This window comes from Tubulanus polymorphus, chromosome 6, assembly GCF_964204645.1.
Source record: "Tubulanus polymorphus chromosome 6, tnTubPoly1.2, whole genome shotgun sequence".
NCBI classification, from domain to species: domain Eukaryota; kingdom Metazoa; phylum Nemertea; class Palaeonemertea; order Tubulaniformes; family Tubulanidae; genus Tubulanus; species Tubulanus polymorphus.
This window is the reverse complement of record NC_134030.1, coordinates 2,459,020-2,486,948: the sequence shown is the minus strand read 5'-3', so window position 1 is coordinate 2,486,948 and position 27,929 is coordinate 2,459,020. Positions and strand designations below refer to the sequence as shown.

The window sequence follows — 27,929 nt, the reverse complement described above, 5'->3', positions numbered from 1 at the left end:
TATTAATAGAATACTAGCAGTATTAATCCGACGAATAATATATATTACTAATTTATCCTTTGATCCGTTTTTAGGGAATTCCCTGAAATTTCAGCGTTTTTCGGGAATACTGAAATTTCAGCGTTTTCTTTTCAGAGTTTCAGCGTTTCAGTGTTTCAGCTTTTTCAGCGAAGTTCGACGGACAGCTCAATTTCTGCCCGGATAAACAGCTCAGTTCTATTCAAGCCTTCACCGGTGTGCTGGAGAGCGCCCTTATTGTTCTATTATTTACAAGGCCCTATGAAAATTCATAATCTTTTCTAATCCTCCTAAGTTAAAAAGCTAAACGTTGAGAATAAGTTTCCAAATTTTTTTATTTCCACCTATATTCAATTTGTTTGGAATTGATTGATGAATCTGATTTTTCACGATCTTTTCTCAACAGCCGATTCATTACGATAAAACAGACAACCAATAAAAACCCATGTATCGTAGAAATCACCATTAACGACCAGCGACCGAACGTCTGCATGCATTTAGCTGTTAAAGGACCCATAGCGAAATGCCCCGCGAGGACTGGGAGAATCGTCACCGTGTGAATCCATTTCGATATCTCATATTTCTCCGGTAACCAGCCTAATACCGCCGGTAATATAGGACCGGATCCGAGCCCTTGACCGAGGAAGGCCGCGTACAGTAACTGCGTCTTGGTCGGGTCGCACGATAGCAGTAAACTACTGATCAGATATAATACTATCCCGATACCTAACGGCGGCGAGGATCCGAATCTGTAACTAATCGGGACGCTCAGAAATCGAGCCAACATCGACATCAATTGCACCAAGGTCCCGAGATGAGCGGCTTCCTTCGTGTTTATATCGTGCCCGAAATTCACGACGTATGTTGTCAATAAATTACCGAGAACGTTCTGAATTCCACCGATGTTAAACTGCATACAACCCGATAAAATCAAAGTCAAAATTCGGGCGTTCGGTTTCTTCTGTCGACGTTTCGTTTCGGGTATCAGTCGAGTTTCCAGTTTTTCGGCGTCAACGTCGAATATATTCTCGTCGGTTCGTCGTTCCCAAATAAATAGGATCAAAAACCCGACGGCTCCGAGAAACGAACAGGCGGCAAAGAGCGAAAACGGGTAGATAAAGTTAGGGACTGTTGGATTACTGACCGTGAAATCATTATGAACGTCGTCGCTGATTGACATCGATGAATTGATGGTTTTGAGACTAGATTTTTGTGTGGAGTTTTCGATATTATTGCGATCTTTGACGATTTCGTAAGCGACTGGACACAGAAACGGCGCAATAAACGCGGGTCCCCCGATATTGGCGACACCTGTCGCCAGTGTCAATAACTGCAACATAGGCGCACTTTTTTCCTCGTAGATGCTGACACAAACCAACGCATTTACTGAAACGATAATAAACCAAGCAATAGTCAAGATCCAGTTCCACAGTTGTGAGTTAACTCTGAACTCAGGATTCAGTTCTAAAGTTGTGAGTTATAGTTAACTCTGAAGTCAGGATCCAGTTCTACAGTTGTGAGTTATAGTTAACTCTGAACTCAGGATCCAGTTCAACAGTTGTGAGTTAGAGTTAACTCTGAACTCAGGATCCAGTTCCACAGTTGCGAGTTAGAGTTAACTCTGAACTCAGGATCCAGTTCCACAGTTGCGAGTTAGAGTTAACTCTGAACCCAGGATCAAGTTATACAGTTGTGAGTTAGAGTTAACTCTCAACACAGAACACAGGAGTACGCAGTTCCACAGTTGTGAGTTTGAACTCTGAACTCAGGATCCAGTTCCACAGTCAGTTGTGAGTTAGAATTAACTCAGAGTTGAAATTTATTCTATTCTTTTCTATTATTCGTATCAAATCATACAAGAAGGTAGAAAGACACATAAAGTTGTAAAGAGCACAATAGAAGGAAATTGAAGACATTTGTTCATTTTCAGAGTTGAGTCAAATCTTGACACACTTGGAATTGTGCCCTGTGTTACTATTATCGACATGGCCATTGATATTCAAAGAAAAAATTTGTTTTTAATTCAAATCAAAAATCACAAACATGCGATTAATTTGATTCTAATAAAAGGTACGTACCCACCTCTCCCGATCCGACTGCTACGCCACCTATCGCTAACCAGACATTGGTCAGGATGAAATTCGTGCTGACGCCACAGACGATCGTCGCCACTCCGTTTAAAACGAGAATTGCGCAGAGCGTCATAAGAAGGAACTGCTCTGTCAACCAGACTATAAGCAGACAAAATACTGCCGACATTCCGACACCGATTCCTTGCGAAAGAAACACTATCCATTCCTGCGACTGCGATGCGTTGTTTTGTAGCAGAATATCGTAGACACAAGTACCAATCAGATACAACAAGGCCGTCTGCAATTAAACCACAAAATTCTATGTCAATTTGAATTTTTCTAATCTCCCACAATCATTATCTAAATGCAGACAGAATCCCACAATAATGAAGATTACTATTGGGATATAGTAGAAACGTTGAATAAACTCTAGCTTCAGTTACATTTTCGGACAGTTTTTCGTTATTATTGTGGGATTCTCTCTACATCGCTTCAACGCGGATATACTGTTTTATCAACCGTAATTATCTAAATGTCTAAACGAGGCCTTGTACCCAGTTAATCTCAATAAACCATTTTACGGTTGACAGCCGCCATTTTATTAGGGTATTTTGTCCTACATCGTTGGGTATTTTTTTCTTCCTATTTCTGATACTTGTTTATCATATTTCACCGGTTATTTGATGGATTTTGACAAAACATTCAAACTGCGTGAATCTCTGGTTTTTAGTTTTGTAAAATTCATTTCACAAATACGGTACAATGCGACATGAGAGCGATATAAAAACATGTGGTCAATTTTCGACACACGCTCTCGAAAATAGAAGTTCGTTAATTTTTAGAATAATTTTCAAAAATATTCAATCATTTCAGGAACTAATTAATGTTCCTCATTCAACTGATATTAAGTCCATACTTTTATACGTAACATATGTTTCGTAATTGAAACCGTATTCAAATTGCTAATCTTTCGGAGGATTAAAATCGCGGAGGGAAGAATTATTATCATTCATTTCTTAAAAAGACCGAATTTTAGATGTACGTGGACACGATGATGCATATATATATATAACATTGTAATATGGTGATAAACAGCTTTGTAGAATTTCTTTTTAAATAAATGGAAATCAGAATAATGATTTCTATCATTGTTATAGATGATACCACCTTACTCTATACCTTTGGGACTCCTTTAATATTTTACCGGGTTGAGAACCAGGGAACTCGATAGCGTTGAGACTGTTGTAAATATTTCACCGAGTTGAGAATCAGGGAACTCGATAGCGTTGAGACCGCTGTAAATATTTCAACGAGTTGAGAATCAGGGAACTCGGTAGCGTTGAGACTGCTTTTAATATTTCACCGAGTTGAGAACCAGTGAACTCGGTAGCGTTGAGACTGCTGTTAATATTTAAACGAGTTGAGAATCAGGGAACTCGATAGCGTTGAGACCGCTGTAAATATTTCACCGAGTTGAGACCAGGGAACTCGGTAGCGTTGAGACTGCTGTAAATATTTCACCGAGTTGAGAACCAGGGAACTCGATAGCGTTGAGACCGCTGTAAATATCTCACCGAGTTGAGAACCAGGGAACTCGGTAGAGTTGGGACTGCTATAAATATTTCACCGAGTTGAGAATCAGGGAACTCGGTAGCGTTGAGACTGCTGTAAATATTTTACCGAGTTGAGAATCAGGGAACTCGGTAGAGTTGAATTTTATCTATCATTACATGCTGCTATATTCATTAATTCTGCAATAATCATTTTTGATGGAAATGCTTAAAATCTGCCGTACTGAAACACGTCTTTGACAATGAAACGTCAGCGATCACTCTCGGGCAGTTACACCGCATGTTCTAACGCTAATGAATTCTACCTCGCGTATTAATAGTTTAAACCCACCGATATATCTCACTCATTCAATGGATTTAAAAACGAATTCATAAATCATGAATTAACAGCCAGACTTGACGACTCACTCTAGAGATCATCGTCATGTATACAAACGCCATCTCAATATTTCTGAAAGTAAATATCGTTTTGTAATCTTTGTAATAGTATACGGTGGGTTTAGATTGTATAATATACGTATCTATTTTCCACGTGTGAATTTACAGGCTGTTCTCCTTGTATACGCGTATTTCACTGTTCTACCAATTAATTAATTAAGTAATAATTCAGTGCCAATTTCGTAGGCGTAAATTTTTTAATACCGATTTTGAAATGAATCAATACGTTCGTCTGGCGAGCTAACATGCAGATGTCAGAGTTAGTGCACTTATCTCAGATCAGATTCACTGGGCGTATCGGCCCCACTCCGCGCGGTTGCGCCACCGCGCGGGATTTACGCGAAGCAGCAAACACAAACATGGCCACTCTCTCAATTTTCAATGATAGAAATCGTGTGTGCATTTCAATTATTTCGGCTGTTAGGGTTTTAAGGCACAATATAAGTTGATGATGTGATATGGCGATGTCAGTTAATGATAATTCCGCAGTGAAGCTAGTCACGAACGGTGCCGATTGAGTGTACAGCTGCCAAAAACACTGAAATGTGCGTAGTTGCGTAACTATTTGCGGTGAATTGCAGACGAAACATGAAGCCTTAACGGCCGTTTAAAAAAAAATTATACCAATCGCAATTGTAAAATAAAAATGAGATAGAACCTAAGTTAAAATTCTGGCCATTTCTAAAATGTTATTAGTAATTTTTAGTCAGTGCCGAACGTTTAGTTTTCCAACAACAATGAGGGGTGGTAGGTAGTCATGCAATTCAAGTCATCATTTATTACACGTTACTTCCGTGTTGTTGAAAATCTCGCGAGTCCTGGACCAAACCCCATTGAACAATGTGATCTGTGTGCTTGCCACAAATGCACACAGATCACACTACACTACCCATTACACACTCCAGTACCCACAGCTTTCATATATCCATCCAAATATTTAGTGGCTTTCTTCCTGGATAAATAATTGATATTTACGAATACACTACTGTCTGTCACACATGCTCTTCGTGTGACGTTTTGGTTCGTAATTTCGTTAATAATCGGTTGATCTGTAAATATTATGCATCAATTTGTTCAGTAAGGAATTTGCATTCAGAAATAAATCATGAACTGGCATAAATTTGTTTGTGTTTTCTTCTATAAGCGATAGTTTCCCTAGCATAAGCTCGCGTAATGCTGAAAAACGGCTTTTATGGCCCGTCACGTGGCGCCACCTACTGTATTTTGATATGCTAATGAGCAGGTGATGACGTCACTGTAACGTTTCCGAGCGTCCGCGGAGCGGATTTTTCAGCATTACGCGAGCGTATGCTGAGTAAACTATCGCTCATAAATGAAAACAAAAACAACTTAAGTGAAAATTGTTGTTTATTTCTGAATGCAAATTCCTCACTGAACAAATTGATGCGTAATAAAGGTAGATAAACCGATTATTAACGAAATTACGGACTAAAACGTCGCACGGAGAGCAGGTGTGACAGACAGTAGTTACTAATAAGAAGAAAATCGAATATTTTTCAAACTAACCGATGTCACTCAATCGTTTTGTAATTAGTTCAAGTACTTTGTCTTAAGTAAGAAGACTATCAGGCATACAGGGACCATGTGTAAACTCATGTATTGTAGTATGCCGCAATCGGGCAGAATATCGTAGACACAAGTACCTTTCAGATACAACAAGGCCGTCTGAAAGTAAACCACATAATTCCAGGTCGATTTGAATTCTTTTTAATCTTCACTAGCGCCCAAGGAAATTGTGATAGTATTGACCAGTTTCTTAGCATGTTATCTTGGCAAAAGGTTGAGGGTCCAGGCTCAATGAGCCCCCTCTAAATCCACCCGTATAGATTATGTTAACAATCTTACTAGTTGAGAATAAGGGAACTCAGTTAGTATTGGGGCTGCTGTAAATATTATATTACCTTACTAAATCTAGCATGAGAATAAAGGAAAATGAATGTTTTTTTTTCAATTAAATTTCAGTAAATTCACCTAACATTTGAGAGTGGTACGGACAAATTGATAACGACTAGGTGCATTTTATTGAACATGAAAAATTTTCCCTGACTTAAAAAAATTAATCTAATTCAAATTCAACGTTTATCAATTTCATCTATTATTACATACAGGGCCCGGTTTCACGAAACAGTTTAAGCCTAAAACAGTTATGTTTTAATGGTTGTCCTCATTGAAAACATGAAGTAACCAATGGCAATTACACCAAAAATTTGAGTTGAACTTGTTTGTGAAACTGGGCCCTGGTGATAATCATTTTGGATAAAAATGTGTAAAATCTGATATTTTCCTACCGTACTGAAATACGTCATCGACAACGAAAAGGCAGCGATCACTCTCGGACAGTTACACAGCATTTTGTATAACAAGTTTATTCAGCCTCTGCTCGCGTATAATGGTCAAAACACGCTTTAATTCAAAAGATTTGAAAAAGAAATTTATTTAATCAAGAATTTATAAAGACAGTAAAGATAAATTCCGTTTTCAATTCTCTTAGTTGTATATCCTGCTTTTGATTTTATGTGTTGATTCTCCTAAAGTGTCAAGAGTGTACGCGTACTCCCGTGCCTTAGCCCTATTCACACTAACGCGTTACACAAATGAGGTGTGCGCACTTCAAAATTAAAAATATAGAAAATTAATCAATATAGAATATACAATTTTGATGGTGTAGACAGTTGACAAAAGGTCTGCGCACTTTAGAATGAAAATATAGAAAATTAATCAATATAGAATATATAATTTCGATGGTAGATGGTTGACAAAAGGTCTGCGCACTTTAAAATAAAAATATAGAAAATGAATCAATATAGAATATACAATTTCTATGGTAGAGAGAGACAAAGGGAGTAAGTACTGAGTGCATTTATCTCAGATAAGAGTTCTTACTCGAACCTGTGCAACATGCTACACATCAAAACATACTTTTTGTATCAATCGTTGATGACGATTCAGGGTTAGATGCGGAGTCAAAAATGTCCGTATCTTGAACCTTAAGAACTTAAAAAAAAAATCTTAAGTCGTGGTAATCGCAACGTACTATGATCCAGGGGCATGTTGTGACCATGTCGACCAATAGAAAGGACAAGGACATATTAAATCTTAATTTAGGGTGGAAAGGCATATCAGCCTCTGGTTCTTAATTTTGAAATTAAATTTACTATCACTTTAGAGCTTGCTGAGCATTTCTGAGAGGCATTTAATCAAGAAACATTGGTTATATATTTAGGAAAACTATCTATTGTGTATCTCAGGTGGTTCCAAGGCAAATTTTGATACGGATAAAAAATAAAAAGGCACTTTAAAATTCCGACCGAGTCGGGCGACACGGTCGACACGGTCGACACGGTCTAAATCCGCCCATGTGATCAAATTTTTGATCTATTTCATATCAACTCATTCTTTTATTAATAGAATACTAGCAGTATTAATCCGACGAATAATATATATTACTAATTTATCCTTTGATCCGTTTTTAGGGAATTCCCTGAAATTTCAGCGTTTTCTTTTCAGAGTTTCAGCGTTTCAGTGTTTCAGCTTTTTCAGCGAAGTTCGACGGACAGCTCAATTTCTGCCCGGATGGACAGCTCAGTTCTATTCAAGCCTTCACCGGTGTGCCGGAGAGCGCCCTTATTGTTCTATTATTTACAAGGCCCCATGAAAATTCATAATCTTTTCTAATCCTCCTAAGTTAAAAAGCTAAACGTTGAGAATAAGTTTCCAAATTTTTTTATTTCCACCTATATTCAATTTGTTTGGAATTGATTGATGAATCTGATTTTTCACGATCTTTTCTCAACAGCCGACTCATTACGATAAAACAGACAACCAATAAAAACCCATGTATCGTAGAAATCACCATTAACGACCAGCGACCGAACATCTGCATGCATTTAGCTGTTAAAGGACCCATAGCGAAATGCCCCGCAAGGACTGGGAGAATCGTCAGCGTGTGAATCCATTTCGATATCTCATATTTCTCCGGTAACCAGCCTAATACTGCCGGTAATATAGGACCGGATCCGAGCCCTTGACCGAGGAAGGCCGCGTACAGTAACTGCGTCTTGGTCGGGTCGCACGATAGCAGTAAACTACTGATCAGATATAATACTATCCCGATACCTAACGGCGGCGAGGATCCGAATCTGTAACTAATCGGGACGCTCAGAAATCGAGCCAACATCGACATCAATTGCACCAAGGTGCCGAGATGAGCGGCTTCCTTCGTGTTTATATCGTGCCCGAAATTCACGACGTATGTTGTCAATAAATTACCGAGAACGTTCTGAATTCCACCGATGTTAAACTGCATACAACCCGATAAAATCAAAGTCAAAATTCGGGCGTTCGGTTTCTTCTGTCGACGTTTCGTTTCGGGTATCAGTCGAGTTTCCACTTTTTCGGCGTCAACGTCGAATATATTCTCGTCGGTTCGTCGTTCCCAAATAAATAGGATCAGAAACCCAACGGCTCCGAGAAACGAACAGGCGGCAAAGAGCGAAAACGGGTAGATATAGTTAGTGACTGTTGGATTACTGACCGTGAAATCATTATCGACGTCATCACTGATTGACATCGATGAATTGATGGTTTTTAGACTAGAGTTAGATTTTTGTGTGGAGTTTTCGATATTATTGCGATCTTTGACGATTTCGTAAGCGACTGGAGACAGAAACGGCGCAATAAACGCGGGTCCCCCGATATTGGCGACACCTGTCGCCAGTGTCATGAACTGCAACATCGGCGCACTTTTTTCCTCGTAGATGCTGACACAAACCAACGTATTAACTGAAAAGATAATAAACCAAGCAAAAGTCAGGATCCAGTTCCACAGTTGTGAGTTAATTCTGAACACAAGGAGATCCAGTTCCACAGTTGTGTGTTACAGTTGTCTCTGTGAACTCAGGATCCAGTTCCACAGTTGTGAGTCAATTCTGAACACAAGGAGATCCAGTTCCACATTTGTGTGTGACAGTTATCTCTGTGAACTCATGATCCAGTTCCACAGTTGTGAGTCAATTCTGAACACAAGGAGATCCAGTTCCACATTTGTGTGTGACAGTTATCTCTGTGAACTCATGATCCAGTTCCACGTAAGTCACAGCTTGGAGTAATCATTTCGCAAATGATTACTCCAAGGTCAGAGTAACTTCTGAACTCAGGATCCAGTTCCACAGTCAGTTCGTGAGTGAGAATTAACTCAGAGTTAAAATTTATTCTATTCTTTTCTATTATTCGTATCAAATCATACAAGGAGGTAGAAAGACACTTAAAGTTGTAAAGAGCACAATAGAATGAGATTGAAGAAATTTGTTCATTTTCAGAGTTGAGTCAAATCTTTAAACACTTGGAAACTTTGTCTTTAATTCAAACTAAAATTCACAAACATTCTATTCGTTTGATATAAAAGGTACGTACCCAGCTCTCCCGATCCGACTGCTACGCCACCTATCGCTAACCAGACATTGGTCAGGATGAAATTCGTACTGACGCCACAGACGATCGTCGCCACTCCGTTTAAAACGAGAATTGCGCAGAGCGTCATAAGAAGGAACTGTTCTGTCAACCAGACTATAAGCAGACAAAATACTGCCGACATTCCGACACCGATTCCTTGCGAAAGAAACACTATCCATTCCTGCGACTGCGATGCGTTGTTTTGTAGCAGAATATCGTAGACACAAGTACCAATCAGATAAAACAAGGCCGTCTGAAATTAAACCACATAATTCCATGTCAATTTGAATTCTTTAAATCTTAACTAAATGTCTAAACGATGCCTCCATAAACAATTTTACAGTTGCCAGTCGCTATTATGTCGGGGTACTTTTTTCTTGCATTGCTGAGTCATTATTTCTCTATTTTAAAAACTATATCTGATGCGTGCTTATCATATTTCACCGGTTATTTGATGGATTTTGCCACATTTTGCAACATTTAGACCGTGTGAATCTCTGGTTGTTAGCATTTTAAAATCAATTCCACCAATTTGCGACAATGAGACATAAGAGCGATATAAAAACCTGTGGTCAATTTTTGACACGCTCTTTAAAAATAGAAGTTCGTTTAATTTCTGGAATAGTTTTCCAAAACATTCAATCATTTCAGGAACTGGGTGAATAAATGTCCTCATTTAATTGAAATTAAGTTTATAGTTTCAAACGCACGTAACAGATGTTTCGTTATCTAATATTTGATATTCAAATTGCTAATCTTTCGGGGGATTAAAATCGTGATGGGAAGAATTATGGTTATTCATTTCTTAAAAAGACCGAATTTTAGATGTACGTGGACACGATGATGAATATATAACATTGTAATATGGTGATAAACAGCTTTGTAGAATTTCTTTTTAAATAAATGGAAATCAGAATAATGATTTCTATCAATGTTACAGATGATACCACCTTACTTTGTACCTTTGGGACTGCTTTTAATATTTCACCGGGTTGAGAACCAGGGAACTCGGTAGCGTTGAGACTGCTGTAAATATTTCACCGAGTTGAGAACCAGGGAACTCTGTAGTGTTGAGACTGCTGTAAATATTTCACCGAGTTGAGAATCAGGGAACTCTGTAGTGTTGAGACTGCTGTAAATATTTCACCGAGTTGAGAATCAGGGAACTCGGTAGCGTTGGGACTGCTTTTAATATTTCACCGAGTTGAGAACCAGGGAACTCGGTAGCGTTAGGACTGCTTTTGATATTTCACCGAGTTGAGAATCAGGGAACTCGATAGCGTTGGGACTGCTTTTGATATTTCACCGAGTTGAGAATCAGGGAACACGGTAGAGTTGGGACTGCTGTAAATATTTCACCGAGTTGAGAACCAGGGAACTCAGTAGAATTGAGACTGCTGTAAATATTTCACGGAGTTGAGAACCAGGGAACTCGGTAGCGTTGAGACTGCTGTAAATATTTCACCGAGTTGAGAACCAGGGAACTCAGTAGAATTGAGACTGCTGTAAATATTTCACGGAGTTGAGAACCAGGGAACTCTGTAGTGTTGAGACTGCTGTAAATATTTCACCGAGTTGAGAATCAGGGAACTCGGTAGAATTGAGACTGCTGTAAATATTTCACCGAGTTGAGAATCAGGGAACTCTGTAGTGTTGAGACTGCTGTAAATATTTCACCGAGTTGAGAATCAGGGAACTCGGTAGCGTTGAGACTGCTGTAAATATTTCACCGAGTTGAGAATCAGGGAACTCTGTAGTGTTGAGACTGCTGTAAATATTTCACCGAGTTGAGAATCAGGGAACTCGGTAGCGTTGAGACTGCTGTAAATATTTCACCGAGTTGAGAACCAGGGAACTCAGTAGAATTGAGACTGCTGTAAATATTTCACGGAGTTGAGAACCAGGGAACTCTGTAGTGTTGAGACTGCTGTAAATATTTCACCGAGTTGAGAATCAGGGAACTCGGTAGAATTGAGACTGCTGTAAATATTTCACCGAGTTGAGAATCAGGGAACTCTGTAGTGTTGAGACTGCTGTAAATATTTCACCGAGTTGAGAATCAGGGAACTCGGTAGCGTTGGGACTGCTGTAAATATTCCACCGAGTTGAGAATCAGGGAAATCGGTAGCGTGTTGGGACTGCTGTAAATATTTCACCGAGTTGAGAATCAGGGAACTCTGTAGCGTTGAGACTGCTGTAAATATTTCACCGAGTTGAGAATCAGGGAACTCGGTAGCGTTGAGACTGCTGTAAATATTTCACCGAGTTGAGAATCAGGGAACTCGGTAGCGCGTTGAGACTGCTGTAAATATTTCACCGAGTTGAGAATCAGGGAACTCGGTAGCGTTGGGACTGCTGTAAATATTTCACCGAGTTGAGAAACAGGGAACTCTGTAGTGTTGAGACTGCTGTAAATATTTCACCGAGTTGAGAATCAGGGAACTCGGTAGCGCGTTGAGACTGCTGTAAACATTTCACTACTTTACTAAATCTAACATGAGAATAAAGGAAAAGGGCTTTTTCTGATAAATTTCAGTAAAATTCATCTTAGAATTGAGAGTGGTACCGACAGATTGATAACGACTCAGGTGCAGTCTATTGTACATAAAATATTACCTGACTTAACAAAAATTAATTTAATATAAATTCAAAGTTCGTCAATTTTTATCTATTATTACATTGGTAATAATCATCTTGGATAGAAATGTGTAAAATCTGATATTTTCCTACCGTACTGAAACACGTCATCGACAATGAAACGGCAGCGATCACTCTCGGACAGTTACACCGCATGTTCCAACGCTAATGAATTCTACCTCTGCGCGCGCACTAATACTTTAAACCCACCGATGGATTTAAATCATGAATTAAACACTAGACTTGACCTCTCACTCTAGAGATCATCGTCAGGTATACAAACGCCATTTCTTATTTCTGAAAGTAAATATCGTTTTGTAATCTTTTAATAGTATACGGTGGGTTTAGATTGTATAATATAAGTATCTATTTTCCGCGTGTGAATTTACAGGCTGTTCTACTAGTAATGATACACGCGTATTTTCAGTGTTAATTTTGCGAGCGTAAATTTTTTATTATAGATCTAGAATATGGATCAATACATTCGACTTCACCTGGCCTGCTCACAGACAGACAGAATGTCAATAAGTGAACGTAGCTCAGATCAGATTCACTGTATAAATAATTGATATATACAAATCCACTAGTTACATATCAAAAAATCGAAAGCGATGTTTTTTTTCAAAATGACCGATGTCACTCAATCGTTGTTAAGTACTTTGTCCAAAGTAAGAAGACTATCAGGCATACAGGGACCATCTGTAAACTCATGTATTGTAGTATGCCGCAAAGGTCAGTTCTTTAGGAAATAATAATAATATTTGCTGAACGGACACTTTTCCATAATTTCTAAATACGGCCCTAATCAGAATTGTTGATCATTCGCACCCGATGATGGCCGTTTTAGGTCGAAAGCTAAATCGTTTTGGTTTCATTTCAATAACTTTCATCGTATAAGAATTCTATTGTGGGTGACTTTTTTCATCCAGCTGCACTTGACACTTGATTAGAGCGAGTTTCGTTCGACGAATAGAAACGACAGTAAGACACGTTACTGTCTGATGTCGCGTCATTAATCTCACGACTGAAATCGATCGACAATATACATGATTTATGAGACCATATTCGTTTAGCTTATCGAATAATTCATGTCCTTGGCTTTTTTCAACCGAACCCGTCGCGATGCGCGCTATATATAATTTTTCCAATTTTCTCGTCCAGTTGTTCACGACAGCTCCACTGTCGTCCGAACGACGCGTTTTATTATCGCCGCCCCGACGTTTCGCTTAATTCGTCGACGACCAAAAGTACACACGGAAAAAATTAAATTGATCGCCGACGAAACAGTGTAGGAATATCGGAATATTTACGACCTGTGAGGCCAGATACACAGCCGTGTTCTGGAATAAAGACCATGCAATATATTCTCCTTTTTGGTTCTTTTGATATGCAGCCCGAAGAAGGAACCGAAATATCGTAGGAGAGCGTATCCTTCGTCAGCTCCGCACAACGACGCAAATTGAATTTTGACGTGAGACCAAAAATAAATAAACAACTCTTGTGTGTATATATTCCTAAATCTAGATACTCACAACTATTTTATTATATTCGTCTTCCCTACGTATCGACACCTTTTACAAATCTTTGTTCCTAATTTCTTGAGTGTGTTTTTCCCCGTTGCTGTCCCGGGTACTCTCCGACTAGTTCAGCTATGTCTCTTATTTTTATACTATCCAAAATTTGGTTTCCAAGGAACTATTCTCGTGGCCAACGCCACTACATTTGGGGAGGGCCGACGACCAACCTCGGGACCTGATTCGCCCACCAGGCCCCCGACAATTATTGTTCTTAGCAACCTGGTTGAGAAACAAGCCCGGAGTTGTCTCGGTTTCCAAACATGTAGACGTTGACACTTGACTAATCCCTTAGGATTTTTACTATTGTCTTGAAAACTAAATCCAAAATATTTCTATTAATCCGAGACATAAACTGTACCAGTAACAAAAGCAAATAAACCTTAAATGATCGTTAGGCCAAAACTTGTCCGTTTGTGAATTCCTAGTGAACAATAGCAAATATACGTTGAAAACCCATCAGTCATAACATGCCCGTTTAGGAATTCCCAGTGAATAGAGTTGAATAGATCCAACTGCTATCGATTTACGCATGTTTTATAAATATTAAAAATTGCCTAACACTATAACCAATCTAACAACTTAGGACCAGTCTAAGCTCATTTCGGAATAGTCAATCAAACAACAGGACCAGTCTAAGCTCATTTTGATTCTATAGCTAATCTAACAACTTGAGACCAGTCTAAGCCCATTTAGTGATATAACCGATCTAACAACTTAAGACTAATCTAAGTTCATTTGTTCAAAATGTCATAGTACACCGCCAAAATGTGTAAGCGTAACGTCAAATTGTGTAATGCGGCTAAATAACACAGGGGGCGACACTGTACGGACAGTATTTTGCGGTATTTTTCTCGCTTTGCGATCATCTCAAGGTCGTCTCATTGAAATAATTTTGCGAGTATCAAATCGACAAATCGTATCATATTCCCTAAACCCAATAAAATGAATTTATTATTACTTTATTAGTTAACTCGGAACTCATAAACTCAAGATGTCGTCTCAGGTATGGAGGCCCTATATGGAAGCCCTGAGACGACACCTTGGGTTCATGAGTTCCCAAGTTCATAACTTCCAGAGTTTATGATATTTCTTCACCCAGCACTGGCAGTGGTTGTCTCCACCAGTGATCTCCGTCGCTCTACGATCCTAGTGTAACCAACTGTGGTACCACTGTGGTACATCAGACACTAAGATTCTTGGTGAAGATATTTCGAGTTTATTTGGGCATGTACAACACTATGAAATTATGCGACATAAAGAATCCTATTATAAGGATGTTAAATCCGATTACGTCATGAATTAACTAAAAAAATGATGTCCAGCATCAACCAAGACTGGTTGACTGTGCCCAATTCTGCACTGGCAGTCATATGAAGTCGACCGGCAACCAGTCTATCATCAGACATCAGCTTTCTTAATGGTTTATAGAAAATAAATAGATGTTTAAAAATTTCTCATAACGAGCGTTTGTTATCTTTTTCAGCATTAAAACCCGAGCAGATTCATCGAGAGTCACCGGTTAATCGGAGTCACCCTTCTCTCTAGCCCGCGCACAGAAAATCCGAGCTACCTACCAGAGGAGGAACGGAGGCGCCCTTCAACATACCATTAATCGCTGGTTATTCAGTGTCGTCTGAGCCTGAGACGCGGGTCTTTGATAGAGCATCGTGTTTACATTCGACGTTTCGGTATCGCAGGCTTTTTTCATTAGACGAACTCATGAACTTGAGAACTCAGGAAGTTATGAACTCGGAACTCATGAACTCAAGATGTTGTCTCAGGGCTTCCATAGGTTTACGGCAAAGTATTTACTTCCGCTATTTTACCGTACATTATTACTATATATTATAGTATTAACTAACTAAAGTAACAATAAAATCATTTTATAGGGTTTAGGGAATATGATACGATTTGTCGATTTGATACTCGCAAAATTATTTCAATAAAACGACCTTGAGATGATCGCAATGCGAGAAAAATACCGCAAAATAGTGTCCGTACAGTCTCGCCCTCCTGTGTTATTTAGCCGCATTACACAATTTGACGTTACGCTAACACATTTTGGCGGTGTACTATGACATTTTGTCGAAGTACAGAAAAATAGACGAAACGCTGATTTTTGGCGGGAATGGCCGCCCATACAAGACGTCCAGGCGCTGTGTGATACTATACTACGCCATTGTATTAACTATCTCTACATAGTACAACTATACCTCATTACCTGTAAATATTTCATTCCATTTCGTTTTTCTGTTGCTCCTTCCTCTTTCTATCTTTCATTAACAATCTGGGAAAGTCTATTATACTCATTAATATTCATGATCATAATTAGTGCAACCTCCCTTATACAACCATCTCCCTTAAATCTTTATGTCTATAGTTACTCGGCCCCAGTTAGTTGCATAGTCAAGACTTAAGTCCAAAAGTGGTCTTAAATCTTAAGACTGATCTTAAGATGTCAGATTGGCTATAGAACTAAATTGGTCTTAGACTGGTCTTAAGTCTAAGCCATGACTATGCAACCGGCCCTAGCTGGACTTTTTGTCACAATACAAATTGTTACAATACTGTTATTTTTTGCTTTTCGACCTTTTTTTTCTATTTCAAACTTGTAACATTGTTACGAATGAAGATAAATCGAATTAAAACACTTGAAATTTTACAACGAGGAACCTAGAACATGTATCGTTATTCATAGTTATACCGTTAATTAAAGAACGGACGATTTCTGAATGCGGATATGCATCCTCTCTCGGCAGGGATTCGAACCTGACAGAGTTAGGCCGCCGTGCCGTCAGTCTCTCGATGATTCCACAGCGAGATGAGACATTTTGCAGCCTGCACGCTGCGAAACCATTTACGCATCTTTGTATCACATTGTCTTACGTTTGATGCGGGATACCTTTCATCAGGTCGTAGCCCCCTACAGTTCTCTCGTTTCCTGTGCGGAAACGACCCGCGTTCATTTTGTTTTCTGTTTCATTTCTTTCGATTCCAAATGGAGTCGAGAGAAGATTGTATTACCGGCTAAAAGCTTTTTGAGATATCTCATCGCTTTTAACGCGTATTTCTCTCTCTCTCGCTGTTCTCTTGACATTTACTCAATCTTAAATAGGTTCTCAGCGACTGTAAATAAACCTGGTCAACGTGATGACTCGGTGCTGGTAGAGCGGGTAACACGGGTAGAGCGGGTAACACGGGTAGAGCGGGTAACACGGGTAGAGCGGGTAACACGGGTAGAGCGGGTAACACGGGTAGAGCGGGTAACACGGGTAGAGCGGGTGACACGGGTAGAGCGGGTAACACGGGTAGAGCGGGTAACACGGGTAGAGCGGGTAACACGGGTAGAGCGGGTAGAGCGGGTAACACGGGTAGAGCGGGTAACACGGGTAGAGCGGGTAACACGGGTAGAGCGGGTAACACGGGTAGAGCGGGTAACACGGGTAGAGCGGGTAACACGGGTAGAGCGGGTAACACGGGCAGAGCGGGTAACACGGGTAGAGCGGGTAACACGGGTAGAGCGGGTAACACGGGTAGAGCGGGTAACACGGGTAGAGCGGGTAACACGGGTAGAGCGGGTAACACGGGTAAGGTGGGTAACACGGGTAGAGCGGGTAACACGGGTAAGGTGGGTAACACGGGTAGAGCGGGTAACACGGGTAGAGCGGGTAACACGGGTAGAGCGGGTAACACGGGTAGAGCGGGTTGGGTAGAGGGTATAGCTTCACTGTTTAGATGTCTCACTTTTGCAAAGACACGTTTTAAAGTATCAATATCAGATTTAGTTTTGTAGATGGAATTTTGTTACGCGTGTCATTAAGACAATTTCTATACGCGCAGAGACGATGAAACGGTTTTGTGAAGCCCGCGGGCGGTTCAGTCCCTGAGTGGCGATATTTACTACCACAGAATAACCATACATTCTACTGAAGACATATTCTAAGATCCGCTTTAGTGGTTGTCGATTGAGCTCGACTTGTAGACCGGCGGACTCAATAGCCAGGACATACGACCAAAGTTGGTTTTAAATCTTGAGACTTGCGTCAAATTGTTAAATTGGCTATAGAGCCAAAATAATCTTAAACTGGTTTTAAAGTTGCTGGATTAGCTCTAGATCAACTAAGTCTTCAGGGGTCGGTTCCATAGTCATGACTGACTTAAGACCAGTCTAAGGCCAACTTAGGCCTATAGCCAATCCAACAACTTAAGACCAGTCTTAAAATCTAAGACCACTTTTGGACTTAAGTCACTACTGTGCAACTGGAGCCAGAGCTTAGATTGGTATTAGACTGATTATAACCATGACTGTGCCACTATATAGTCTCAGTTCTTCTGCGTCGTGACCATACCTTTCGTTTGAGTAAAATTAGTTAATTTTCATTAAAAAAAACAAAGATAAATTTCTATGATTGATCTGGCTCCGAATGGCAGTTTATGTATCTGCAATGAATTTGCATGTGTCCACAATCTCGTACGTGAAGAAGAGAAGATGATTTTTAGATAGTGAATTCCGATGTATATGTGACATCAATAGACGACATCGATATTCCATTAATCCGGGGAACAACCTCTCAGACGTGTGTATATCATTCGCTGTCGCAAAGTCTGCAAACTACGGCAATTTATCTGCGAGTGCATAAAAATTACGCCGAGATTTTAGTGTTTATTTTTCTCATTGCTCTCATTAGATTCTCTTATTCAGATCTTCTCAGTTTATGAACTGATATTGAATTTGTTTTGTTAATCTAACCATGATCTAATACAGGATTCATTCTATCAACCTGTAGCATGAAACCACAGACTTCAGATGTAGTTCATTATCAATTAGAAATTAAACGTGTCTCAAGTGAAGTACTGAACACATGTGAAGTGTGAACGATCAGTTTTTGAAAATGAGCTGATAAAATGTCTAATGTCTGGTGTTTGTAGTTCATTTCCTATTAAAAATGTCTCAGGTGAAATCCTGCAAGTGAAAAGTGGATGTTCAGTTTTCTGTTTTTGAAAGTGCGCTGATAAAATGTCTAATGTAGTTCATTTTCAATTAAAGATATCCCAGGTGAAGTGCTACACACATAAGTGTGGACGATCAGTTCTTCAGTTTTTGTGCTGATAAAATATCTAATATCTGCCCTTCCTCGCTGTCTCAACATCTACAGCAGAAACATTCAATACTTTCTTCTCTAGTTTTGATCATTCACACTTCACATGTGTTTTACAGTCTTAACCCGCGACATTTTTGATTGAAAATGAACTATAAACTGAGAGAAGGGGTGCAGGCTGAGGGGTACAGGCAACGGGCTGACGGTGGTGCAGGCTGCAGGGTACAGGCAACAGGCTGACGGTGGTGCAGGCTGCAGGCTGAGGGGTACAGGCAACGGGCTGACGGTGGTGCAGGCTGCAGGCTGAGGGGTACAGACAACAGGCTGACGGTGGTGCAGGCTGCAGGCTGAGGGGTACAGGCAACGGGCTGACGGTGGTGCAGGCTGCAGGCTGAGAGGTACAGACAACGGGCTGACGGTGGTGCAGGCTGCGGGCTGAGGGGTACAGACAACAGGCTGACGGTGGTGCAGGCTGCAGGCTGAGGGGTACAGACAACAGGCTGACGGTGGTGCAGGCTGCAGGCTTAGAGGTACAGACAACAGGCTGACGGTGGTGCAGGCTGCAGGCTGAGAGGTACAGACAACAGGCTGACGGTAGTGCAGGCTGCAGGCTGAGGGGTACAGACAACAGGCTGACGGTGGTGCAGGCTGCAGGCTTGGAGGTACAGACAACAGGCTGACGGTGGTGCAGGCTGCAGGCTGAGAGGTACAGACAACAGGCTGAGGGGAACTGGCCGAGGAGAGTGTAATTCAACGTATCCACGATTGATAATTAAACTTGTTCGCGCTTTAAACGGAATATTCTGCATTTCATGAATATTTATTTTTCAATCGAAAATCGAGAAGATAAAGAATGCATGAACGTCGTCACTCATCGACTTAACTTCCGTTTCCGGTCACGTGTCGTCACTCCTCAGTTCCACGTAACAGACAACAATACCGACCACGGTGAATATTTTTAGGCTAAAAAATGACACTTTGTTTCTCCTGATCGTCCGGGTCATTTTGCTAAATGCAATAACATTTTATAAATTTCATTACTATAACTGATCCGGGACGGTTATTGTTAGCTTGATCACGATTTAAAAAAGGAAGGTAAGATATAGGCAGCTGGCCGCGTCAAACTTTAAGCTCAGCAGAAATGAGAGCAGAGAAACGAGGTATCAATATTTGTAGCCTAAATGCGCATTTTGTGAGCGATTATTGTCGTCGGATATTGTTCGTTCTGACGCACGATATGTAAACACAGTAGGAAGTGAGAGCGGTTATTTTCTCTCAAATACCTTCGAGGCATCTGCCCGCTCCCCTCTCTCACTCTCTAATCGATCGAGTATTTTTCCGACGCGTATTAATAGTAGATTATTAGGCGGAAGTCGCGCAATGATACATCTCTAATTAGACTGTTGGACGTTTCTGCGTGCAGTGTCTCTGTTATAGAAACTGCGGTGTAATTTTCGTGTGCGGTTTCAGGCGTCGCTGCCTGTAATTTTCACCGGTAGTTTCTAACCGCGGGATACCCACACGAGGTTTTACTGTCGTCTGTTAATCGCGAGTCCACGCGTCAACAATAACAACATCTCGGAGACGAATATTATTCGATCTCATGAATTAGGGACTCGAACCCACTTGCTTCTCGATTCTCGATGCAGAAATGCGACTATTTATGCTCGCTTGCCAGGGGTTCGGTATCGTTCCCCGAACTCGCTTCCACCAGCCCCTCCTAGCCTCACGACGCATGATTTCACGAGTTTTTGTTGTAATTCTAACGCAGATATCGACCGGCTGGCAGGACCCGCAACCCTCAGCACTTATTCCCCTCAGCCTGAACCCTGCACCTAACTCAGACATCGGATACTTTTTGAATTGAAATTAATTTAGACACAAAAGAAACGTTAAGATGAGAATACAAATACACGAAGGTCCCGTGAGGTTCTCCGTTCCACTGGACATTATCTTTATCAGGAGTTCCTGATCAAGACTTCTAACATGCGTAGATGCCTGAAAGAGGGCGACTCCAATACCTGCATAAATCCCAACTCAAATCATCACTCTTTGCGCGTATTAGAATTTAAAAAAACACGATATTGCCAGAATGTTGGTCGTCGCCTGAGCGCGGGTAAACACGCAATGACAGAGTAAATACTATTTCACTTTCAGCCCGAAAAGCGATTCGCAACCCTTACGCGTCTTGTTCTCAAATAAACCACGTTTATATAACGTCAATCCGTTAGAATTGAATGTCGTCGTCAATTCTACTAATGTAAACTATATTTGACGTTGGCGCTGACTAGCGCCGAATGATCGAATCGTTTTAAAGTGTGTGTATAAAGTGTGCGATGCCAAGCGCCACGAGGAATTATCGCGCGCAGGAAATGCAAATTTACACGACACAAAAAAGAAAAAAACGTCATCATTCCGGTATAGGAGAGGAGAGAGAAGAGGAGAGAGGAGAGAAGAGAGGAGGGAGGAGAGGAGGGAGGAGAGAGGAGGGAGAAGGGGAGAATAGGAGAGAGGAGAGGAGAGGGCCCCATTCATCAAAAAATTGCATGAAAAATTCATCGTTCAGAGATATCTGAACCACTGCGAAAGTGACGTTTTCATTCTCGACGCAAAACAAAAAGAGTTAATTGAATAATTGTGAAAGTGCATTTTCTCGTTTCTTGCCCGAGGGTTGATCGTTAGAAGTGTTTCAAGGCTATTAGTAATAGCGATAGCTATAGCGCAACTTTTAAACTTCTATAAGTTACGGATACTTTTTATCAAACGGTTTCCTACGCAAGTTACCCATAAAAGCCGGACGTTAACGCCAAGTACTCCCGCATAGTCCGCAGGCGATTTACAATTCGACTTTCCGTTCAGTAATCTAAGACAAAACGAGTTTCAAGCGTTCGCCGTTCTCCATCACGTGATCCTTCATACGTAGTTATAATTACATTCAGTAAATGAGAAACATAATTGACTTCCTCGTTTAGTCGTGTTTGATGTGAACAGATATGGGGTATGTTCAAAGGGGGATCGCTGATACACGGCCAGGACACGTTTTTAAAACATATTTCGTAGAAATTACGTGATGTGTTTTTAGAATACAGGTTTGAGATACAACTAAATCGAAAACCTTTATTTCACTTTGTTTGCTTCAATTTATTGAATTAAATTACACGTTATAATGAATAAGAAATACACGGACAAGGATCTTTAAATAGTGAGGGTCGGATTAATAATCGTGTTTTTTTTTCGATTTAATGATCTTTTGATTTAATAGAATTCGATTTTTTTAGAGTTTAAATTTGTACAAAGTGATTTTTTAATTACATTTTATTTCATCATCGCTGATTTAATCCGATGATTCAATGGACGCAGGGGCGGATCTTAAAAAATAATTTGAAGACAGGGTCGGATGAAAATTCATATTTCTGGTTTAAAGCAGTGAAGTTAAAAGCCTCTACTGGGGTTCCACGTGGTTCCGCCCTTGGTTTTATTTGTGAAGAAATACGTCCGAAAGATTGTAGTTTTTTGAGAGAATGAGTGTCAAATTTGCAGAAAGATTTTTTGTCTTGACACAAAGAACAACCTCAACGGGAAGAAAGAGGTCTGGATCCCCGAGAGCACCATCAAATCCGCCCCTGCGACAAGGAAACTAGTTAAAGATAACAGGTGTTAGACATTTAAACTAATCACCATTCACGATATCCAGAGCAAGCTCTGCAGCTTTAACAGCCGATGCACCGGTAACACCAGCCACCGCATTAGCCGCTAAACCAAGACCTGAAAAACATGCATATCAAATTAAAATCAAAATGTCTTCACGTAATAAATTCCACACTCAAAAGAAACGACGATTTCGAACTTCGGAGGTTTTATTGCTGAGGTAATGTTTTGTATACGTTTTTCAAAGTTTTGACTATATCCTAGTGCCACCAATCGGACTGTCTGTGAACAAGCGAAATTTCAGATATGATTGCCACCCGGGCAAGTGGATTTCATTCCTTAGATCGGACCCTGCTTATTAAGGTCATCTTCAGGAATATATCTAAGATTGACTATAAAGAGTAATCGAAAAGTTGAAACTATAAGAAACCGTTTCAGACTAGTTTTTATTTCCGCGATTTTCTAAAACAGCATTAAATCAGTCTGAAATGGTATTGTAACGGTTAATATGCATTATTTTCAGAATCATACGTACCTGCTGCACCAGCCGACTGAAGAACGGCTACCGTACTTCCTGCAGCTACTGCACCACCGTTAGCCACTGCAGCTGCTGACATCATCGATGCAGCGGCGGACCCAGCAGTGATTCCAGCAGCTGTAAAACCAATCGCTGGTAGAACAAAAGGAGCTGCGACCACAGCTACGACACCGCCAAGGATATATTCCATTCTGAAATTAATTGAATGCGATTTTTTGATCAGTTATTTCGTTCAGTTGACCTGCGTTTATCAAATTGTTCAGAAAAACTTGTTTTTCTTTTCATTATCAACGATATACGAAGTTAGCACAATTGATTATCAACAAAATTGGGCATCAAAACGTTGCACGGGAGACCATGTAGTTATAGTAACACCTCGAGACATCTCAGGTAACAATCAGTAGGGGTTCAGGGAAACCATTGATGCTTATGTGAATTGCTTGACAGTCCAGCCCATATTTCCATATTCAACGATGGTAAAAAAATTCAGAGAATTTTCATTTTCACCGTCTGACCACACCGAACCGGTACTAACAGTCAAACTAAGTGAACGGACAAAAAGTGGCTAAAAAGCTCTCCGCTTAAATATCAAACAGATTGAGCCGTTGTCCAATGTGTATATTTCGAAAATGTCCAAACTATTATCTTACCTTAATTTTAAACTTCGTGCTGTTTAATCACAGAAATGAGTCTTAAAACGTATCGCGTCTCGGGAAGAAGCCGTTGATTTAATCATATGGGGTACGTGGCAAGTTTCGATACGAGGAATCGGGAAAGGCGAGGTTTCGATACGAAGAATTGGGGAAATCTCGCGATCGTAGTAGATGCTAATATGTAACATACTGCTGCACAATACACGCGTAGGTACACAGTACTGTCACGCTCAATGCAGTACTGTGCCATAAATACGCAGGCGTCACAAGGCTCTAGGAAATACGTTCGCATCTAAGAAGGGAGGAGGTTTCTGTGCAAAAGGGTGCAGGGGAGGGGAGGGGTAAACTTAAAGCGTACATACTTTACAAAGAGGGCACAATGTGATTTTAACAAATATTTCTGTCTGCTGTAGTTCTCGGGAAGAAGCCGTTGATTTAATCATATGGGGTACGTGGCAAGTTTCGATAGGAGGAACTTGAACTTGAACTTTGCGCCGAATATGGAATGTATACTAGGAATCGGGAAAGGCGAGGTTTCGATACGAGGAATCGGGAAAGGCGAGGTTTCGATACGAGGAATCGGGAAAGGCGAGGTTTCGATACGAGGAATCGGGAAAATCCCGCGATCGAACTATAACTGGACAGTACACATAGTACTATTACGTTCAATACAGTACTGCGCTATAACTAGGCGTTCTAAAGGCTCTAGGAAGGGAGGGGGTTTATGGAACGCCATCCTAGCAAAAACTCTACATCGCATTTTTAACAACGTACTCGCAATCTTACAACCAACTCACAATCTTACAACCAACTCACAATCTTACAACCAACTCACAATCTTACAACCAACTCACACTCTTACAACCAACTCACAATCTTACAACCAACTCGCTATCTTACAACCAACTCACAATCTTACAACCAACTCACAATCTTACAACCAACTCACAATCTTACAATCAACTCACAATCTTACAACCAACTCACAATCGTACAGTTAGTTTTTAATTCTATAACCAAGATGAATTTTTCAAAAGTTTGCGTTGAATTTTTTAAAGTCAGTGTTGAATTTCTTACAGTTTGCCGTCATCGTACACGATTCGATTTACACAACAAAAAAAAGAAATAACCGTCACCATTCCGGTGGCTATTAGTAATAGCGATAGCAATAGCGCAACTTTTAAACTTCTATAAGTTACGGATACTTTTTATCAAACAATTTCCTACGCAAGTTACCCCTAAAAGCCGGACGTTAACGCCAAGTACTCCCGCATACTCCGCAGGCGATTTTCAATTCGACTTAATACAACGTGGTACAATGTCGGCGGGATTCATCCTGGTACCTCCATAGAGGTTGCCGATACGTTCACCTTGGGCCACAAGCACTTCCTTTACCTTTTCAGAACAACACGAGCAACACGAATAACACTCGTATTTATGGACCGAATAAAACCTTCTCCTGGTAGATAATCTACAAAATGGCTAGAAATCAAGCGTGTATGACTTATCAAATTAACTACGCCAAAACTGTTAATTATGACTGATCAGACTTTTATAAAATTCAACTAATCAACTCTATAAACAATTTATTGTTTTAGTAATGAATAAATATACCAATTATTTGTAATGAAATATCATTAAGTGAGAGAGCTTTTTATGGAAACCCTGTCACCTAAACCAATACTAATCAACAAACGAGCCGGACACCAATAGGCCACCACCAGGCCTCCTTCCGTCCGTGAATTTGATGATGATGACGACTTTCCGTTCAGTAAACTAAGACAAAACGAGTTTCAAGCGTTCGCCGTTCTCCATCACGTGATCCTTCATACGTAGTTATAATTACATTCAGTAAATTAGAAACATAATTGACTTCCTCGTTTAGTCGTGTTTGATGTGAACAGATATGGGGTATGTTCAAAGGGGGATCGCTGATACACGGCCAGGACACGTTTTTAAAACATATTTCGTAGAAATTACGTGATGTGTTTTTAGAATACAGGTTTGAGATACAACTAAATCGAAAACCTTTATTTCACTTTGTTTGCTTCAATTTATTGAATTAAATTACACGTTATAATGAATAAGAAATACACGGACAAGGATCTTTAAATAGTGAGGGTCGGATTAATAATCGTGTTTTTTTTCGATTTAATGATCTTTTGATTTAATAGAATTCGATTTTTTTAGAGTTTAAATTTGTACAAAGTGATTTTTTAATTACATTTTATTTCATCATCGCTGATTTAATCCGATGATTCAATGGACGCAGGGGCGGATCTTAAAAAATAATTTGAAGACAGGGTCGGATGAAAATTCATATTTCTGGTTTAAAGCAGTGAAGTTAAAAGCCTCTACTGGGGTTCCACGTGGTTCCGCCCTTGGTTTTATTTGTGAAGAAATACGTCCGAAAGATTGTAGTTTTTTGAGAGAATGAGTGTCAAATTTGCAGAAAGATTTTTTGTCTTGACACAAAGAACAACCTCAACGGGAAGAAAGAGGTCTGGATCCCCGAGAGCACCATCAAATCCGCCCCTGCGACAAGGAAACTAGTTAAAGATAACAGGTGTTAGACATTTAAACTAATCACCATTCACGATATCCAGAGCAAGCTCTGCAGCTTTAACAGCCGATGCACCGGTAACACCAGCCACCGCATTAGCCGCTAAACCAAGACCTGAAAAACATGCATATCAAATTAAAATCAAAATGTCTTCACGTAATAAATTCCACACTCAAAAGAAACGACGATTTCGAACTTCGGAGGTTTTATTGCTGAGGTAATGTTTTGTATACGTTTTTCAAAGTTTTGACTATATCCTAGTGCCACCAATCGGACTGTCTGTGAACAAGCGAAATTTCAGATATGCTTGCCACCCGGGCAAGTGGTATTTCATTCCCTAGATCGGACCCTGCTTATTAAGGTCATCTTCAGGAATATATCTAAGATTGACTATAAAGAGTAATCGAAAAGTTGAAACTATAAGAAACCGTTTCAGACTAGTTTTTATTTCCGCGATTTTCTAAATCAGCATTAAATCAGTCTGAAATGGTATTGTAACGGTTAATATGCATTATTTTCAGAATCATACGTACCTGCTGCACCAGCCGACTGAAGAACGGCTACCGTACTTCCCGCAGCTACAGCACCACCGTTAGCCACTGCAGCTGCTGACATCATCGATGCAGCGGCGGACCCAGCAGTGATTCCAGCAGCTGTAAAACCAATCGCTGGTAGAACAAAAGGAGCTGCGACCACAGCTACGACACCGCCAAGGATATATTCCATTCTGAAATTAATTGAATGCGATTTTTTGATCAGTTATTTCGTTCAGTTGACCTGCGTTTATCAAATTGTTCAGAAAAACTTGTTTTTCTTTTCATTATCAACGATATACGAAGTTAGCACAATTGATTATTAACAAAATTGGGCATCAAAACGTTGCACGGGAGACCATGTAGTTATAGTAACACCTCGAGACATCTCAGGTAACAATCAGTAGGGGTTCACATAAGCCATTGATGCTTATGTGAATTGCTTGACAGTCCAGCCCATATTTCCATATTCAACGATGGTGAACAAATTCAGAGAATTATTATTTTAGCAGTGAAATTCACCACAATCATAGAATATGTTATAAATTACAACATGAACACTAAACCAAATATAAAAACAGTCCATAGTGTGTTTAAAACTAATACCGTCTGACCACACCGAACCGGTACTGACAGTCAAACTGAGTGAACGGACAAGAAGTGGCTAAAAAGCTCTCCGCTTAAATATCAAACAGATTGAGCCGTTGTCCAATGTGTATATTTCGAAAATGTCCAAACTTTTATCTTACCTTAATCTTAAACTTCGTGCTGTTTAATCACAGAAATGAGTCTTAAAAGGTATTGCGTCTCGGGAAGAAGCCGTTGATTTAATCATATGGGGTACGTGGCAAGTTTCGATACGAGGAATCGGGAAAGGCGAGGTTTCGATACGAGGAATCGGGAAAGGCGAGGTTTCGATACGAGGAATCGGGAAAATCCCGCGATCGAACTATAACTGGACAGTACACATAGTACTATTACGTTCAATACAGTACTGCGCTATAACTAGGCGTTCTAAAGGCTCTAGGAAGGGAGGGTTTATGGAACGCCATCCTAGCAAAAACTCTACATCGCATTTTTAACAACGTACTCGCAATCTTACAACCAACT

The 27,929-nt window shown here is 40.2% G+C and overlaps 4 protein-coding genes across 4 annotated transcripts; all 4 read right to left on the bottom strand.

Moving 5' to 3' along the window:
• Positions 1-352: 352 nt before the first annotated feature.
• Positions 353-2,557, bottom strand: LOC141907157 (major facilitator superfamily domain-containing protein 4B-like). Its single transcript, XM_074796731.1, has 2 exons — positions 2,097-2,557; positions 353-1,404 (listed from the first exon to the last, which is right to left on the bottom strand). Exons 1-2 carry the CDS (start codon positions 2,275-2,277, stop codon positions 353-355), a joined length of 1,233 nt encoding a protein of 410 aa, XP_074652832.1. The 5' UTR covers positions 2,278-2,557.
• Positions 2,558-7,844: 5,287 nt separating this feature from the next.
• On the bottom strand, positions 7,845-12,493 carry LOC141907155 (major facilitator superfamily domain-containing protein 4A-like). Its single transcript, XM_074796729.1, has 3 exons — positions 12,302-12,493; positions 9,533-9,824; positions 7,845-8,902 (listed from the first exon to the last, which is right to left on the bottom strand). Exons 1-3 carry the CDS (start codon positions 12,362-12,364, stop codon positions 7,845-7,847), a joined length of 1,413 nt encoding a protein of 470 aa, XP_074652830.1. The 5' UTR covers positions 12,365-12,493.
• Positions 12,494-22,090: 9,597 nt separating this feature from the next.
• Positions 22,091-23,871, bottom strand: LOC141906952 (interferon alpha-inducible protein 27-like protein 2A). Its single transcript, XM_074796452.1, has 3 exons — positions 23,721-23,871; positions 23,068-23,261; positions 22,091-22,649 (listed from the first exon to the last, which is right to left on the bottom strand). The coding sequence occupies exons 2-3, from the start codon at positions 23,258-23,260 to the stop codon at positions 22,555-22,557; spliced, it is 288 nt and encodes a 95-aa protein (XP_074652553.1). The 5' UTR covers position 23,261; positions 23,721-23,871; the 3' UTR covers positions 22,091-22,554.
• A 1,881-nt stretch (positions 23,872-25,752) lies between these two features.
• On the bottom strand, positions 25,753-27,724 carry LOC141906914 (interferon alpha-inducible protein 27-like protein 2A). The gene is made up of 3 exons (XM_074796392.1): positions 27,569-27,724; positions 26,820-27,013; positions 25,753-26,400 (listed from the first exon to the last, which is right to left on the bottom strand). Exons 2-3 carry the CDS (start codon positions 27,010-27,012, stop codon positions 26,306-26,308), a joined length of 288 nt encoding a protein of 95 aa, XP_074652493.1. The 5' UTR covers position 27,013; positions 27,569-27,724; the 3' UTR covers positions 25,753-26,305.
• Positions 27,725-27,929: the final 205 nt, after the last annotated feature.

Excerpts from the sequence above, each read along its gene's own strand:
- LOC141907157 (XM_074796731.1), bottom strand. The coding sequence starts at position 2,277 with ATGTCGGCAGTATTTTGTCTGCTTATAGTCTGGTTGACAGAGCAGTTC. Across the intron at positions 1,405-2,096 it reads AGTCGGATCGGGAGAGGTGG|TAAATGCGTTGGTTTGTGTC; the intron begins GTACGTACCTTT and ends TTATCGTTTCAG.
- LOC141907155 (XM_074796729.1), bottom strand. The coding sequence starts at position 12,364 with ATGCGGTGTAACTGTCCGAGAGTGATCGCTGCCGTTTCATTGTCGATG. Across the intron at positions 9,825-12,301 it reads CGATGACGTGTTTCAGTACG|ACGGCCTTGTTTTATCTGAT; the intron begins GTAGGAAAATAT and ends GTTTAATTTCAG. Across the intron at positions 8,903-9,532 it reads AGTCGGATCGGGAGAGCTGG|TTAATACGTTGGTTTGTGTC; the intron begins GTACGTACCTTT and ends TTATCTTTTCAG.
- LOC141906952 (XM_074796452.1), bottom strand. The coding sequence starts at position 23,260 with ATGGAATATATCCTTGGCGGTGTCGTAGCTGTGGTCGCAGCTCCTTTT. Across the intron at positions 22,650-23,067 it reads TCAGTCGGCTGGTGCAGCAG|GTCTTGGTTTAGCGGCTAAT; the intron begins GTACGTATGATT and ends CATGTTTTTCAG.
- LOC141906914 (XM_074796392.1), bottom strand. The coding sequence starts at position 27,012 with ATGGAATATATCCTTGGCGGTGTCGTAGCTGTGGTCGCAGCTCCTTTT. Across the intron at positions 26,401-26,819 it reads TCAGTCGGCTGGTGCAGCAG|GTCTTGGTTTAGCGGCTAAT; the intron begins GTACGTATGATT and ends CATGTTTTTCAG.